Source organism: Somniosus microcephalus, unplaced genomic scaffold (genome assembly GCF_052327205.1).
Source record: "Somniosus microcephalus isolate GS21.2 unplaced genomic scaffold, FLI_Smic_1.0 unresolved_chr7, whole genome shotgun sequence".
Taxonomy (NCBI): domain Eukaryota; kingdom Metazoa; phylum Chordata; class Chondrichthyes; order Squaliformes; family Somniosidae; genus Somniosus; species Somniosus microcephalus.
The window spans coordinates 27,675,582-27,692,445 of NW_028225185.1; the positions used below are offsets into that span (position 1 = coordinate 27,675,582).

The 16,864-nt window shown below is 57.8% G+C and overlaps 1 protein-coding gene across 3 annotated transcripts in view; it reads left to right on the plus strand.

Annotated features, from left to right (window-relative positions):
* Positions 1 to 16,864, plus strand: part of LOC147086678 (structural maintenance of chromosomes protein 1A) — a 65,958-nt gene that overhangs the window by 31,835 nt on the left and 17,259 nt on the right. For all 3 annotated transcript variants that reach the window (XM_085978812.1, XM_085978810.1, XM_085978811.1), the window contains exons 11-17: positions 1,198 to 1,377; positions 3,237 to 3,383; positions 3,615 to 3,752; positions 4,204 to 4,320; positions 7,752 to 7,858; positions 9,032 to 9,173; positions 11,220 to 11,365. In XM_085978812.1, the coding sequence (XP_085834938.1) occupies positions 1,198 to 1,377; positions 3,237 to 3,383; positions 3,615 to 3,752; positions 4,204 to 4,320; positions 7,752 to 7,858; positions 9,032 to 9,173; positions 11,220 to 11,365 (977 nt within the window). The remainder of the gene's footprint in view (positions 1 to 1,197; positions 1,378 to 3,236; positions 3,384 to 3,614; positions 3,753 to 4,203; positions 4,321 to 7,751; positions 7,859 to 9,031; positions 9,174 to 11,219; positions 11,366 to 16,864) is intronic.

The following is a 16,864-nucleotide window of genomic DNA, read 5'->3' on the forward strand; positions in this document are numbered from 1 at the left end:
ACAGGTCTGTCACTGTATAACACGGGTACAGTACTGGTGGGTACAGGTCTGTCACTGTATAACACTGGGGTACAGTACTGGTGGGTACAGGTCTGTCACTAACACTGGGGTACAGTACTGGTGGGTACAGGTCTGTCACTGTATAACACGGGTACAGTACTGGTGGGTACAGGTCTGTCACTGTATAACACGGGTACAGTACTGGTGGGTACAGGTCTGTCACTGTATAACACTGGGGTACAGTACTGGTGGGTACAGGTCTGTCACTGTATAACACTGGGGTACAGTACTGGTGGGTACAGGTCTGTCACTGTATAACACTGGGGTACAGTACTGGTGGGTACAGGTCTGTCACTGTATAACACTGGGGTACAGTACTGGTGGGTACAGGTCTGTCACTGTATAACACGGGTACAGTACTGGTGGGTACAGGTCTGTCACTATAACACGGGTACAGTACTGGTGGGTACAGTTCTGTCACTGTATAACACTGGGGTACAGTACTGGTGGGTACAGGTCTGTCACTGTATAACACTGGGGTACAGTACTGGTGGGCACAGGTCTGTCACTGTATAACACGGGTACAGTACTGGTGGGTACAGGTCTGTCACTGTATAACACTGGGGTACAGTACTGGTGGGTACAGGTCTGTCACTGTATAACACGGGTACAGTACTGGTGGGTACAGGTCTGTCACTGTATAACACTGGGGTACAGTACTGGTGGGTACAGGTCTGTCTCTGTATAACACTGGGGTACAGTACAGGTGGGTACAGGTCTGTCACTGTATAACACTGGGGTACAGTACAGGTGGGTACAGGTCTGTCACTGTATAACACTGGGGTACAGTACTGGTGGGTACAGGTCTGTCACTGTATAACACTGGGGTACAGTACTGGCAGGTACAGGTCTGTCACTGTATAACACTGGGGTACAGTACAGGTGGGTACAGGTCTGTCACTGTATAACACTGGGGTACAGTACTGGCAGGTACAGGTCTGTCACTGTATAACACTGGGGTACAGTACAGGTCTGTCACTGTATAACACGGGTACAGTACTGGCGGGTACAGGTCTGTCACTGTATAACACTGGGGTACAGTACAGGTGGGTACAGGTCTGTCACTGTATAACACTGGTGGGCACAGGCCTCCCGCGGCTCGCCCAGGTGACGTTATTGACTATATTCTGGTTTCAGGTCAAGCCTACGGACGAGAAGCTTCGAGAGCTGCGGGGAGCCAAGCTGGTGATCGACGTCATCCGCTACGAGCCGCCCCACATCAAGAAGGCGCTGCAGTACGCCTGCGGGAACGCGCTGGTGTGCGACAACGTGGAGGACGCCAGGAGGATCGCTTTCGGGGGGCCGCAGAGGCACAAGGTGTGTCCTCGACCGCCAATCTGGCGAGAGCGTGGAGTGGTTCCTCGACACACTCCCCTCTCTGGTTTTTTTGCTACACTCTCCAGAAGAGGCTCATCCTCCATCCTTTCTGCCTTACATTGCCTGCCGGACCGGCCACGCCCCATCCTTGTGTTCAAATCCCTCCACGCCCCCTCCCTATCTCTGTAATCTCCCACAACCCTCCGAGACCTCTGCGCTCCTCCAATTCTGGCCTCTCGCGCATCCCCCCCGATTTCCGTCGCTCCACCATTGGCGGCCGTACCTTCAGCCGCCTGGGAACCGAGCTCTGGAATTCCCTCCCTAAACCTCTCCGCCTCTCTCTCTCCTTTAAGACGCTCCTTAAAACCGACCTCTTTGACCCAGCTTTTGGTCACCTGTCCCCAATATCTCCTTATGTGGCCTGGTGTCTTGATTTTGTCTGGTAATCGCTCCCGTGAAGAGCCTTGGGATGTTTTACTGCATTTAAAGGCGCTGTATAAATGCAGGTTGTTGTTGAAGGTGCTGGCCCCTGCCTGTCCAGAGTTCTTCACACGTGAATCCAGACGGTGAATATTCGACTGTGGGGCATCACAGCCGAGCCCCCGCCAGCCCAGTCCCAGGCAGGGCTCGCTGGAACACAGCAACGGGAGGAGGCCCGTTCAGTTGCTCGAGCCTGTTCCCCCATCCGCTTTTCTCCACACTTTCGCATGGGGTGGGGGCTACTGAGCTCCTTTGTGGAGGCTCATTACAGCGCTGGGTTCTGCCCTGAGGCCGGTCAACTTTTTAAACAGGCCAGGGGTGGGTCCCGGCCTGCGTGGCCCAGCTCCACGCTGTGCAGCCATAGAAACATAGAAGATAGGAGCAGCATTCGGCCCCTCGAGCCTGCTCCGCCATTCAATGAGATCATGGCTGATCATCCAAATTCAGTACCCTGTCCCTGCCTTCTCCCCATATCCCTTGATCCCTTTAGCCTTAAGAAATATATCTAACTCCTTCTTGAATATATTTAATGAATTGGCCTCAACTGCCTTCTGTGGTAGAGAATTCCACAGGTTCACCACTCTCTGGGTGAAGAAATTCCTCCTCATCTCTGTCCTAAATGGCCTACCCCTTATCCTTAGACTGTGACCCCTGGTTCTGGACTCCCCCGCCATCGGGAACATCCTTCCTGCATCTAGTCTGTCTAGTCCTGTTAGAATTTTATAAGTTTCAATGAGACCCCCTCTCATTCTTCTAAACTCCAGTGAGTATAAGCCCAATCGACACAATCTCTCCTCATACATCATTCCTGCCATCCCAGGTATCAGCCTGGTGAATCTTCGCTGCAACCCAGCTAACCAGAGTCATGGTCAAGATGCCCTTTCTTGATTGATACTTAGACATTGATTGATCGAGGCATACGGGATACTTTCATAGAAACATAGAAGATAGGAGCAGGATTCGGCCCCTCGAGCCTGCTCCGCCATTCAATGCGATCATGGCTGATCATCCAAATTCAGTACCCTGTCCCTGCCTTCTCCCCATATCCCTTGATCCCTTTAGCCTTAAGAAATATATCCAACTCCTTCTTGAATATATTTAATGAATTGGCCTCTACTGCCTTCTGTGGTAGAGAATTCCACAGGTTCACCACTCTCTGGGTGAAGAAATTCCTCCTCATCTCTGTCCTGAGATTGATAGATTTTTGGACTCTAGGGGGAATCGAGGGATATGGGGATCGGGCGGGAAAGTGGAGTTGAGGTCGATGATCAGCCGCGATCTTATTGAATGGTGGAGCAGGCTCGAGGGGCCGAATGGCCGACTCCTGTTTCTTGTGTCTTCTCCTCACCATTCCTTCCCCTCCTCCCCTCTCTCCACAGACCGTTGCTCTGGATGGGACCCTGTTCCAGAAATCCGGGGTGATTTCGGGAGGCGCGAGCGACCTGAAGGCGAAAGCCCGGCGCTGGGACGAGAAGGCGGTCGAGAAACTCAAGAGCAAGAAGGAGAAGCTGACCGAGGAGCTGAAGGTAAGGGAAAGGGAGAACGGATATTCCCACGGCGGCCGAATCTACAGCGGAGGGAAATGGGTCGTTCTTGCGGTCAGTGTTCGTGGGGGAAACATCTCCGGCCAAAGAAAAATACTTTACGTAATTGTGCCGGGTTCGGAGTTGGAAAGGCAAGTTTGAATTCGTACGGTGCAAGTTTTACCCGGTTTGGTTCATTGGTCTGATGCAGCGGGTCTGTGTGCGTTACCACAGGAGCAGATGAAAATTAAACGTAAGGAGGCTGAGCTCCGCCAGGTGCAGTCGCAGGCTCACGGGCTCCAGATGAGGCTGAAATATTCCCAAAGTGACCTGGATCAGACCAAGACCCGGCATCTCAACCTCAACATGCAGGTCAGTATCGCAGGGAGTAACCTGGAGCGTGTGCGTCCCCCTCTGACGCACGAGGACTTGCGCTACCTCCTCTCGCTCCTCCTTCCTGCGCTCATTTTTATTTCCTCTTTCTCTCTCCCCCCCCGCCCCATCTATTCTGTCGCTGCTCGCGCTATCTCTCTTCCGCCCCCCGCTCGCCTCGCTTCCCCGCCCTCGATTGCTCTCTCCCACCCGCGCTAGCGCACGCGCTCTCCCGTCCCTGCTGGTGCTCTGTCTCCGCCGACCCCGCTCCCGCAACACACTCCCACCCCTGCTCTCTTTCTCTCCCCCCCTGCTCTCTCTCTCTTCCCCCCCCCCGGACGCGCTCTCTTCCCCCCCCGGACGCTCTCTTACCCCTCCTCTCCCCCCGGACGCGCGCTCTCTCCCCCTTCCCCCCCCCCCGGCCCTCACCGTTTTGTTCCTGTTCCTACAGGAAAAGTCCAAGCTGGAGAGTGAACTGGCAAACTTCGGGCCAAAGATCAACGACATCAAGCGCACCGTCCAGGCCCGGGACCGAGAGATGAAAGAGCTGAAGGAGAAGATGAACCAGGTGAGGCTGCCCTGCTCCGAATCTCCCCCCCCCCCGCTCCAGTTTGCACAGACCGCCCAGTTGCATCGTCTATTCTCGGGGCGACGATATTTCACTTGGCCCCGACCTCCCCAGCAATCACACCCCATCCGTCCTGAAACCACCTCTCTCTCCACGACTGCGTGCTGTTGCCCCAGGACCCTGTTTGTAGATGGAGCAAGGATGTCTTACTGCAATTATGCGGAGCCTTGGTGGGACCACACCTGGAGTACTGTGTGCAGTTTTGGTCTCCTTACCCAAGAAAGGATATACTTGCCATAGAGGGAGTGCAGCGAAGGTTCACCAGACTGATTCCTGGGATGGGCAGGACTGTCGTATGAGGAGAGATTGGGTCGACTGGGCCTGTATTCACTGGAGTTTAGAAGAATGAGAGGGGATCTCATTGAAAGGTATAAAATTCTGACAGGGCTAGACAGACTGGATGCAGGGAGGATGTTTCCCCTGGCTGGGGGGGTGTCTAGAACGAGGGGGTCACAGTCTCAGGATACGGGGTAGGACATTTAGGACTGAGATGAGGGGAAATTTCTTCACTCAGAGGGTGGTGAACCTGTGGAATTCTCTACCACAGAAGGCTGTGGAGGCCAAGGGTATGGGGAGAGAGCGGGAATATGGTATTGAGATAGAGGATCAGCCATGATCATACTGAATGGCGGAGCAGGCGCGAATGGCCGACTGCTGCTCCTGTTTTTCTATGCCCCATCCGCTGCTTGGCTGAGGGATTGTGCCCATTCATCCCACTTCCTCGCAGGGCTTGCTTGCACAGTGGCCTTCGCGGGGCAGGCCAGGTGAGAGCAGCTCAGCGGAAGGCCCACGGTCCAGACACCCGGACTACCCGAGGGCAGCACCGCAGGTGATCGATCGCCAGTATTTTTCAGACATTTCTTTGACCAGCTATCACCTGGTGAGCGGTAATAAACGGCTACCGCCACATAAAGTTGTTTGCCGTGAAAGTGATGGTTTGGTCGAGTAACGGAAAAGCTCAGCTCTTGGCTGGGGTGGAGATCCCATCGTACAAAAGGTAGGCACTGCGTCGGGGCCAGAGTGATCTCCTGGACTAGTTTCGATTGCCTGGGGGGGTGGAAGGGGCGGACGGTCGGAGAGGAACTTCCCAGACTCTTTCCCCCAAATTGCCCTGGGGGTTTTTTTAATCTGGTTTTTCGCCTCTCCCAGGAGATCACATGGTTCCGGGTCTGTATAGTGAAACACAAGGGGCCGGAAATTCGGGTCGGGTGCTTCCCGCGGGTGCAAGCCCTCCGACCTGCACTTAGCTAGTGCGCCGGCCATTGTGCTGTGGGCCCGCGTGGGATTCCGATCCTGGGCCTCCTCCAGCTGCCGGCGTGCCGTGCTCGCGTATCCCAGGGGCGCAGTTAGTTCGAAGCGTCCCCTGGGATCACGTGGGCCATGGAGAGCCAATCAGAGCAGGGAACCTATGAATAGAAATTGGCCCCAAAATATCTCTAAAACTTCAAATACATTTTTTTTGAAAAAATTTATTACAGTTTTTAACGGGGCTAAAAATAAACTTACCTTTCTTTAAAGTATTTAAAAATAATAAACCTGTGGAAAAAATGTTTTAATTTTACTTAATTCACCACTTACCTTGTTAAAAGCAGGCCTTGTGCCTGCTTTATAAAAGCGTAGCTCCTGGAGACTTACCCTCCCGGAGAAACCTGTTTAAAAAAAACCGGGAAGTTCCAGGCGTACGCGCTCCCTCTCCGGCGCACGCGCTCGACCTGTGAACCCCTTCCTTGAAGGGAACGGAAGTTCCGGTTTCCCGCGCATGCGCAGTGCATGCACGAAACCGGCACTTTCGTTGGGTCTACGCGTGAGTACCCAGCGCGTACTCGCCCGTGGGGACTCGAATTTCTGGCCCATGGTATCGCAAGCGTGTGGGACAGGCTGGACGGGCCAGAGGGTCTTTACCTGACCGCCATTGTTCGTGTGTCTCAGTTTTGGGTTCTGCCAGTACCCCTCGTCTCCAGACCTCATTACTGCCTTGATCAGACATGGACACGAGCTGAATTCCAGAGGTGAGTGTGACTGGCTGCCCTTGACATCAAGTCAGCATTCGACCGAGTGTGGCACCAAGGAGTCCGAGTAAAACTGAAGTCAGTGGGGATCGGGGGAAAACTCTCCACTGGCTGGCACATAGCTCGCACAAAGGAAGATGGTTGTGGTGGTTGAAGGTCAATCATCTCAGCCCCAGGACATCGCTGCAGGAGTTTCTCAGGGCAGTGTCCTAGACCCAACCATCTTCAGCTGCTTCATCAATGACCTTCCCTCCATCATAAGGTCAGAAGTGGGGATGTTCGCTGATGACTGACTGCACAGTGTTCAGCGCCATTCACAACTCCTCAGATAATGAAGCAGTCCGTGCCCGCATGCAGCAAGACCTGGACGATGTTCAGGCTTGGGCTGATAAGTGGCAAGTAATGTTCGCGCCACACAAGTGCCAGGCAATGACTATCTCCAACAAGCTTGGGATATTTGCCTTCATTGGTCGAGGCATAGAATATGACAACGGGGAGGTTATGATGGAGCTGTACAAAACGCTAGTTAGGCCACAGCTGGAATACTGTGTGCAGTTCTGGTCGCCACACTATAGGAAGGATGTGATTGCATTGGAGAGAGTGCAGAGGAGATTCACCAGGATGTTACCTGGGCTGGAGCGCTTCAGCTATGAAGAGAGATCGGACAGGCTGGGGTTGTTTTCCTTAGAGCAGAGAAGGCTGAGGGGGGACCTGATTGAGGAGTACAAAATTATGAGGGGCATAGATAGGGTAGATAGAAAGGAACTTTGCCCCTTAGTAGAGGGCTCAATAACCAGGGGGCATAGTTTCAAGGTAAGGGGCAGGAGGTTCAGAGGGGATTTGAGGAAAAACTTTTTCCCCCAGAGGGTGGTTGGAATCTGGAACTCACTGCCTGAAAGGGTGGTAGAGGCAGGAACCCTCACAACATTCAAGAAGCATTTAGATGAGCACTTGAAACGCCATAGCATACAAGGCTACGGACCAAGTGCTGGAAAATGGGATTAGAATAGACAGGGCTTGATGGCCGGCGGGGACACGATGGGCCGAAGGGCCTCTTTCTGTGCTGTATAACTCTATGACTATGACTCTAAGCGAGAGTCTAACCACCGCCCCTTGACATTCAACGGCATTACCATCGCCGAATCCCCCACCATCAACATCCTGGGGGTCACTATTGACCAGAAACTTAACTGGACCAGCCACATAAATACTGTGGCAACAAGAGCAGGTCAGAGGCTGGGTATCCTGCGGCGAGTGTCTCACCTCCTGACTCCCCCAACAGGCCAGCGGAGCCCGTATCCCAAGAGTGAAAGTTTAAGTAACACTCAGCGCTGACGCGACTGTGCTCCTGTTGCTCCCCAGGTGGAGGATGAGGTGTTTGAGGAATTCTGTGGCGAAATCGGGGTGAGGAACATCAGGGAGTTCGAAGAGGAGAAGGTGAAAAGACAGAACGAGATCGCAAAAAAAAGGTACGTGGATTTGATGCTGCTTCTCTCTCACTCTGCCTCTCTCACTCTCTCTAAGAGGAAACTATACAAGTGCACGAGAGAGAAAGGAGTAGGAGATGCTGAGGGGGTGAGATGAAGGAGGGTGGGAGGGGGGCCCGTGTGGAGCATAAGCACCCAACATGTTCAGAAATCTGCTAACGCTCGCTGTCTGACATGAATCAGTCATTCATGAAAGAAAAACATGAAATAATACTGAGCGGCCTGCGGGTGGTGCTGTCCAGGGAGAGTATAAATACTCTGGCATGGGCCCAGCTTGCGCAGGACATTCGTTAACAGGAACTAGTGAAGGACACAACTAGACCTCCGTGTTGTAAAACAGCTGATTAAAGCTTTGTTTAACGCTTAGACCAAGTGCCTCGTAGTTTTCTTCCGTCGCTGTCCATGATGAACAGCCTCTTCAGTGAGGCGTGTGGAGCCTGTACCCCAGCCGGGGCCGAATGCCTGCATAGGGGGGTTTGGGGAGGGCAGAAAACATCACTCTGAAATTTAAAAAACTTCCTCAGCTGGGAGTGTTCTCTATCAATGGAGGCTCCACATCGAGTGAGGATTTAAAAAAAAAATACATTCACTGGAAGTGGGCGTCGCTGGCAAGGCCGGCATTTATTACCCATCCCCTAATCGCCCTCGAGAAGGTGGTGGTGAGCAGCCGCCTTGCACCGCTGCAGTCCCGTGTGGTGAAGGTGCTCCCACAGCGCTGTTAGGGAGGGAGTTCCTTCATCGTCGCTGGGTCAAAATCCTGGAACGGCCAATATATTTCCAAGTCGGGATGGTGTGTGTGACTCGGAGGGGAACTTGGAGGTGGTGGTGTTCCCGTGCGCCTGCTGCCCTTGTCCTTCTAGGTGGAAGAGGTGGCGGGTTTGGGAGGTGCTGCCGAAGAAGCCTTGGCGAGTTGCTGCAGTGCATCTTGTAGATGGTACACACTGCAGCCACGGTGCGCCGGTGGTGGAGGGAGTGGATGTTTAAGGCGGTGGACGGGGTGCCGATCAAGCGGGCTGCTTTGTCCTGGATGGTGTCGAGCTTCTCAAGTGTTGTTGGAGCTGCACTCATCCAGGCACGTACTGATTTAACCGGGACACCCCCCACCACCCATCAAGTGAAGGTGCACTGTATTAACCTGAGGCCCGCTTCCTGCAGGCTGGAGTTTGAGAACCAGAAAACAAGGCTGGGAATCCAGTTGGACTATGAGCGGCAGCAGCTGAGGGAGGACCTGGACAAGGTGCACATGTGGGAACAAACGGTGAAGAAGGACGAGAATGAGATCGAAAAGCTGAAAAAGGTACGGCATTGTTCATGAAACGTAGGTGGCTGGCAGCTCATGAACTAACTGGTGGGAGTGTTTGATGGGACAGTGTAGAGGGAGCTTTACTCTGTATCTAACCCCGTGCTGTACCTGCCCTGGGACAGTGTAGAGGGAGCTTTACTCTGTATCTAACCTGTGCTGTACCTGCCTTGGGAGTGTTTGATGCGACAGTGTAGAGGGAGCTTTACTCTGTATCTAACCTGTGCTGTACCTGCCCTGGGAGTGTTTGATCGGGACAGTGTAGAGGGAGCTTTACTCTGTATCTAACCCGTGCTGTCCCTGCCCTGGGAGAGTTTGATGGGGACAGTGTAGAGGGAGCTTTACTCTGTATCTAACCCGTGCTGCACCTGCCCTGGGAGAGTTTGATGGGGACAGTGTAGAGGGAGCTTTACTCTGTATCTAACCCGTGCTGTACCTGCCCTGGGAGTGTTTGATGGGACAGTGTAGAGGGAGCTTTACTCTGTATCTAACCCGTGCTGCACCTGCCCTGGGAGTGTTTGATGGGACAGTGTAGAGGGAGCTTTACTCTGTATCGAACCCCGTGCTGTACCTGCCCTGTGAGTGTTTGATGGGACAGTGTAGAGGGAGCTTTACTCTGTATCTAACCCGTGCTGTACCTGCCCTGGGAGTGTTTGATGGGACAGTGTAGAGGGAGCTTTACTCTGTATCTAACCCCGTGCTGTACCTGCCCTGGGAGTGTTTGATGGGACAGTGTAGAGGGAGCTTTACTCTGTATCTAACCCGTGCCGTACCTGCCCTGGGAGTGTTTGATGGGACAGTGCAGAGGGAGCTTTACTCTGTATCTAACCCGTGCTGTACCTGCCCTGGGAGTGTTTGATGGGGACAGTGTAGAGGGAGCTTTACTGTGTATCTAACCCCGTGCTGTACCTGCCCTGGGAGTGTTTGATGGGACACTGTAGAGGGAGCTTTACTCTGTATCTAACCCATGCTGTACCTGCCCTGGGAGTGTTTGATGGGGACAGTGTAGAGGGAGCTTTACTGTGTATCTAACCCCGTGCTGTACCTGCCCTGGGAGTGTTTGATGGGACACTGTAGAGGGAGCTTTACTCTGTATCTAACCCATGCTGTACCTGCCCTGGGAGTGTTTGATGGGACAGTGTAGAGGGAGCTTTACTCTGTATCTAACCCGTGCTGTACCTGTCCTGGGAGTGTTTGATGGGACAGTGTAGAGGGAGCTTTACTCTGTATCTAACCCATGCTGCACCTGCCCTGGGAGTGTTTGATGGGACAGTGTAGAGGGAGCTTTACTCTGTATCTAACCCCGTGCTGTACCTGCCCTGGGAGTGTTTGATGGGACAGTGTAGAGGGAGCTTTACTCTGTATCTAACCCGTGCTGTACCTGCCCTGGGAGTGTTTGATGGGACAGTGTAGAGGGAGCTTTACTCTGTATCTAACCTGTGCTGTACCTGCCCTGGGAGTGTTTGATGGGACAGTGTAGAGGGAGCTTTACTCTGTATCTAACCCGTGCTGTACCTGCCCTGGGGGTATTTGATGGGACAGTGTAAAGGGAGCTTTACTCTGTATCTAACCTGTGCTGTACCTGCCCTGGGAGTGTTTGATGGGACAGTGTAGAGGGAGCTTTACTCTGTATCTAACCTGTGCTGTACCTGCCCTGGGAGTGTTTGATGGGACAGTGTAGAGGGAGCTTTACTCTGTATCTAACCCGTGCTGTACCTGCCCTGGGAGTGTTTGATGGGACAGTGTAGAGGGAGCTTTACTCTGTATCTAACCCCGTGCTGTACCTGCCCTGGGGGTGTTTGATGGGACAGTGTAGAGGGAGCTTTACTCTGTATCTAACCCGTGCTGTACCTGCCCTGGGAGTGTTTGATGGGACAGTGTAGACGGAGCTTTACTCTGTATCTAACCCCGTGCTGTACCTGCCCTGGGGGTGTTAGTCTAGGCTTTCTTTTTTGGGGGGGGGTGGGGGGGGGGGGCGTGTTGGTGGGAGAAGCTTCCCGAATCTCCAGCTTCTTCCTTTCAGTTGCCGCTCTCTGTCCGCAGGAGGAGTACCGGCACATGAAGATCATCGACGAGACCATGGCCCAGCTGCAGGACCTGAAGAACCAGCACCTCGCCAAGAAGTCCGACGTCAACGACAAGAACCACGAGATGGACGAAATCCGCAAGAAGCTCGGGGGGGCCAACAAGTCAGTGGCTAAGTCGGCCCGGGAGCGAGGGCTGGGACGGTGCGCTGGCGAGGGCTGGGTCGGCCCAGGGGCGAGGGCTGGGGGGCTGGGTCGGCCCAGGGGCGAGGGCTGGGGCGCTGCGCGGGCGAGGGCTGGGTCGGCCCGGGGGCGAGGGCTGGGGCGCTGCGCGGGCGAGGGCTGGGTCGGCCCAGGGGCGAGGGCTGGGGCGCTGCGCGGGCGAGGGCTGAGTCGGCCCGGGGGCGAGGGCTGGGGCGCTGCGCGGGCGATGGACAAGTGTCCTTCTTAACCTCCTGGGACCCATGGACAGGAGGAAGGCCGTTCAGCCGCTCGAGCCTGTTCAGCTGCCGTTCATTAAGATCGCGGCTGATCTGCGTCCCAACTCAGTCCTGGCTCCGTCCCCAGCCCGGGCTGATGGGGTCCTGGCTCCGTCCCCAGCCCCGGGCTGATGGGGTCCTGGCTCCGTCCCCAGCCCAGGCTAATGGGGCCCTGGCTCCGTCCCCAGCCCAGGCTAATGGGGTCCTGGCTCCGTCCCCAGCCCGGGCTGATGGGGTCCTGGCTCCGTCCCCAGCCCAGGCTAATGGGGCCCTGGCTCCGTCCCCAGCCCAGGCTAATGGGGTCCTGGCTCCGTCCCCAGCCCGGGCTGATGGGGTCCTGGCTCCGTCCCCAGCCCGGGCTGATGGGGTCCTGGCTCCGTCCCCAGCCCCGGGCTGATGGGGTCCTGGCTCCGTCCCCAGCCCAGGCTAATGGGGCCCTGGCTCCGTCCCCAGCCCAGGCTAATGGGGTCCTGGCTCCGTCCCCAGCCCCGGGCTGATGGGGTCCTGGCTCCGTCCCCAGCCCAGGCTAATGGGGTCCTGGCTCCGTCCCCAGCCCCGGGATGATGGGGTCCTGGCTCCGTCCCCAGCCCAGGCTAATGGGGTCCTGGCTCCGTCCCCAGCCCCGGGCTGATGGGGTCCTGGCTACGTCCCCAGCCCAGGCTAATGGGGTCCTGGCTCCGTCCCCAGCCCCGGGATGATGGGGTCCTGGCTCCGTCCACAGCCCCGGGCTGATGGGGTCCTGGCTCCGTCCCCAGCCCAGGCTAATGGGGTCCTGGCTCCGTCCCCAGCCCCGGGATGATGGGGTCCTGGCTCCGTCCCCAGCCCAGGCTAATGGGGTCCTGGCTCCGTCCCCCGCCCCGGGCTGATGGGGTCCTGGCTCCGTCCCCAGCCCCGGGCTGATGGGGTCCTGGCTCCGTCCCCAGCCCCGGGATGATGGGGTCCTGGCTCCGTCCCCAGCCCCGGGCTGATGGGGTCCTGGCTCCGTCCCCAGCCCCGGGCTGATGCGGTCCTGGCTCCGTCCCCAGCCCCGGGCTGATGGGGTCCTGGCTCCGTCCCCAGCCCCGGGCTGATGGGGTCCTGGCTCCGTCCCCAGCCCCGGGCTGATGGGGTCCTGGCTCCGTCCCCAGCCCCGGGCTGATGGGGTCCTGGCTCCGTCCCCAGCCCCGGGCTGATGGGGTCCTGGCTCCGTCCCCAGCCCCGGGCTGATGGGGTCCTGGCTCCGTCCCCAGCCCCGGGCTGATGGGGTCCTGGCTCCGTCCCCCGCCCCGGGCTGATGAGGTCCTGGCTCCGTCCCCAGCCCCGGGCTGATGGGGTCCTGGCTCCGTCCCCAGCCCCGGGCTGATGGGGTCCTGGCTCCGTCCCCAGCCCCGGGCTGATGGGGTCCTGGCTCCGTCCCCAGCCCCGGGCTAATGGGGTCCTGGCTCCGTCCCCAGCCCCGGGCTGATGGGGTCCTGGCTCCGTCCCCAGCCCCGGGCTGATGGGGTCCTGGCTCCGTCCCCAGCCCCGGGCTGATGGGGTCCTGGCTCCGTCCCCAGCCCCGGGCTGATGGGGTCCTGGCTCCGTCCCCAGCCCCGGGCTGATGGGGTCCTGGCTCCGTCCCCAGCCCCGGGCTGATGGGGTCCTGGCTCCGTCCCCCGCCCCGGGCTGATGAGGTCCTGGCTCCGTCCCCAGCCCCGGGCTGATGGGGTCCTGGCTCCGTCCCCAGCCCCGGGCTGATGGGGTCCTGGCTCCGTCCCCAGCCCCGGGCTGATGGGGTCCTGGCTCCGTCCCCAGCCCAGGCTAATGGGGTCCTGGCTCCGTCCCCAGCCCCGGGCTGATGGGGTCCTGGCTCCGTCCCCAGCCTGGGCTGATGGGGTCCTGGCTCTGTCCCCAGCCCGGGCTGATGGGGTCCTGGCTCCGTCCCCAGCCCCGGGATGATGGGGTCCTGGCTCCGTCCCCAGCCTGGGCTGATGGGGTCCTGGCTCCGTCCCCAGCCCCGGGCTGATGGGGTCCTGGCTCCGTCCCCAGCCTGGGCTGATGGGGTCTTGGCTCCGTCCCCAGCCCCGGGCTGATGGGGTCCTGGCTCCGTCCCCAGCCCAGGCTAATGGGGTCCTGGCTCCGTCCCCAGCCCCGGGCTGATGGGGTCCTGGCTCTGTCCCCAGCCCAGGCTAATGGGGTCCTGGCTCCGTCCCCAGCCCCGGGCTGATGCGGTCCTGGCTCCGTCCCCGGGCTGGTGGGGTCCTGGCTCTGTCCCCAGCCCAGGCTAATGGGGTCCTGGCTCCGTCCCCAGCCCAGGCTAATGGGGTCCTGGCTCCGTCCCCAGCCCCGGGCTGATGGGGTCCTGGCTCCGTCCCCAGCCCCGGGATGATGGGGTCCTGGCTCCGTCCCCAGCCCGGGCTGGTGGGGTCCTGGCTCCGTCCCCAGCCCCGGGATGATGGGGTCCTGGCTCTGTCCCCAGCCCGGGCTGATGGGGTCCTGGCTCCGTCCCCAGCCCCGGGATGATGGGGTCCTGGCTCCGTCCCCAGCCCGGGCTGATGGGGTCCTGGCTCCGTCCCCAGCCCGGGCTGATGGGGTCCTGGCTCCGTCCCCAGCCCCGGGATGATGGGGTCCTGGCTCCGTCCCCAGCCCGGGCTGATGGGGTCCTGGCTCCGTCCCCAGCCCCGGGCTGATGGGGTCCTGGCTCCGTCCCCAGCCCGGGCTGGTGGGGTCCTGGCTCCGTCCCCAGCCCGGGCTGGTGAGGTCCTGGCTCCGTCCCCAGCCCGGGCTGATGGGGTCCTGGCTCCGTCCCCAGCCCCGGGATGATGGGGTCCTGGCTCCGTCCCCAGCCCCGGGCTGATGGGGTCCTGGCTCCGTCCCCAGCCCCGGGCTGATGGGGTCCTGGCTCTGTCCCCAGCACGGGTTGATGAGGTCCTGGCTCCGTCCCCCACCCGGGCTGATGGGGTCCTGGCTCTGTCCCCAGCCCGGGCTGATGGGGTCCTGGCTCCGTCCCCAGCCCGGGCTGATGGGGTCCTGGCTCCGTCCCCAGCCCGGGCTGGTGGGGTCCTGGCTCCGTCCCCAGCCCGGGCTGATGGGGTCCTGGCTCCGTCCCCAGCCCGGGCTGATGGGGTGTGCATTTGCAAAAAGTGCGAATGAAATCTTGCCCTTGATCCGAAGGGGGCTGGAATACAATGGGGGCTGGAAGCTACACACAGCCTTGGACAGACCCCACCCGAAGTCACTGCGTTCAGTTCCCGGCCCCGTACCTCAGGGCAGCACGGTGGCATAGTGGTTAGCACTGTTGCCTCACAGCGCCAGGGACCCGGGTTCGAATCCGGCCTCGGGCGACTGTCTGTGTGGAGTTTGCACATTCTCCCCGTGTTTGCGTGGGTTTTCTCCGGGTGCTCCGGTTTCCTCCCACAGTCCAAAGATGTGCAGGTTAGGTTGATTGGCTATGATAAATTGACCCTTAGTGTTAGGGGGATTAAATACGTGGGGTTACGGGGATCGGGTGGGATATGTGTCGGTGTAGGGGTTACGGGGATAGGGTGGGATATGTGTCGGTGTAGGGGTTACGGGGATAGGGTGGGATATGTGTCGGTGTAGGGGTTACTGGGATAGGGTGGGATATGTGTCGGTGTAGGGGTTACGGGGATCGGGTGGGATATGTGTCGGTGTAGGGGTTACGGGGATCGGGTGGGATATGTGTCGGTGTAGGGGTTACGGGCATCGGGTGGGATATGTGTTGGTGTAGGGGTTACGGGGATCGGGTGGGATATGTGTTGGTGTAGGGGTTACGGGGATCGGGTGGGATATGTGTCGGTGTAGGGGTTACGGGCATCGGGTGGGATATGTGTCGGTGTAGGGGTTACGGGCATCGGGTGGGATATGTGTTGGTGTAGGGGTTACGGGGATCGGGTGGGATATGTGTTGGTGTAGGGGTTACGGGGATCGGGTGGGATATGTGTCGGTGTAGGGGTTACGGGGATCGGGTGGGATATGTGTCGGTGTAGGGGTTACGGGGATCGGGTGGGATATGTGTCGGTGTAGGGGTTACGGGGATCGGGTGGGATATGTGTCGGTGTAGGGGTTACGGGGATCGGGTGGGATATGTGTTGGTGTAGGGGTTACGGGGATAGGGTGGGATATGTGTCGGTGTAGGGGTTACGGGGATCGGGTGGGATATGTGTTGGTGTAGGGGTTACGGGGATCGGGTGGGATATGTGTCGGTGTAGGGGTTACGGGGATAGGGTGGGATATGTGTCGGTGTAGGGGTTACGGGGATCGGGTGGGATATGTGTTGGTGTAGGGGTTACGGGGATCGGGTGGGATATGTGTCGGTGCAGGCTCGATGGGCCAAAATGGCCTCTATCTGCACTGGGGTTTCTGTGATTCTGTGAAGGATATATCGGTCTTGGAGGGGGGGGAGCAGCGCAGATTCAGCAGAATGATCCTGGAGCTGAAAGGGTTAAATTCCGAGGACAGGTTGCACAGACTGGGCTTGTGTTCCCTCAAGTATAGAAGATTAAGGGGTGATCTGGTCGAGGTGTTTAAGATGATTAAAGGATTCGATCGGGTTGATCGAGAGAAACATGGGAGCAGGAGTTGGCCATTCGGCCCTTCGAGCCTGCTCCGCCATTCAATATGATCAGGGCTGATCCTCTATCTCAATACCATATTCCCACTCTCTCCCCATACCCCTTGATGCCTTTTGTGTCTAGAAATCTAACGATCTCCTTCTTAAATATATTCAGTGACTTGGCTTCCACAGCCTTCTGTGGTAGAGAATTCCACAGGTTCACCACCCTCTGAGTGAAGACATTTCTCCCTCATCTCAGTCCTAAATGTCCTACCCCGTATCCTGAGACTGTGGCCCCCTCGTTCTAGACCTCCCCCAGCCAAGGGAAACATCCTCCCTGCATCCAGTCTGTCTAGCCCTGTCAGAATTTTATACGTTTCCACGAGATCCCCTCTCATTCTTCTAAACTCTAGTGAATACAGGCCTAGTCGACCCAATCTCTCCTCATACGACAGTCCTGCCATCCCAGGAACCAGTCTGGTGAACCTTCGCTGCACTCCCTCTATGGCAAGTATACCCTTTCTTGGGTAAGGAGACCAAAACTGCACACAGTACTCCAGGTGTGGTCTCACCAAGGCCCTGTATATTGCCTCTGGTGGGGCGGGGAGGGGAGTCCAGAACAAGGGGGTAGAACCTTAAACTTAGAGCCAG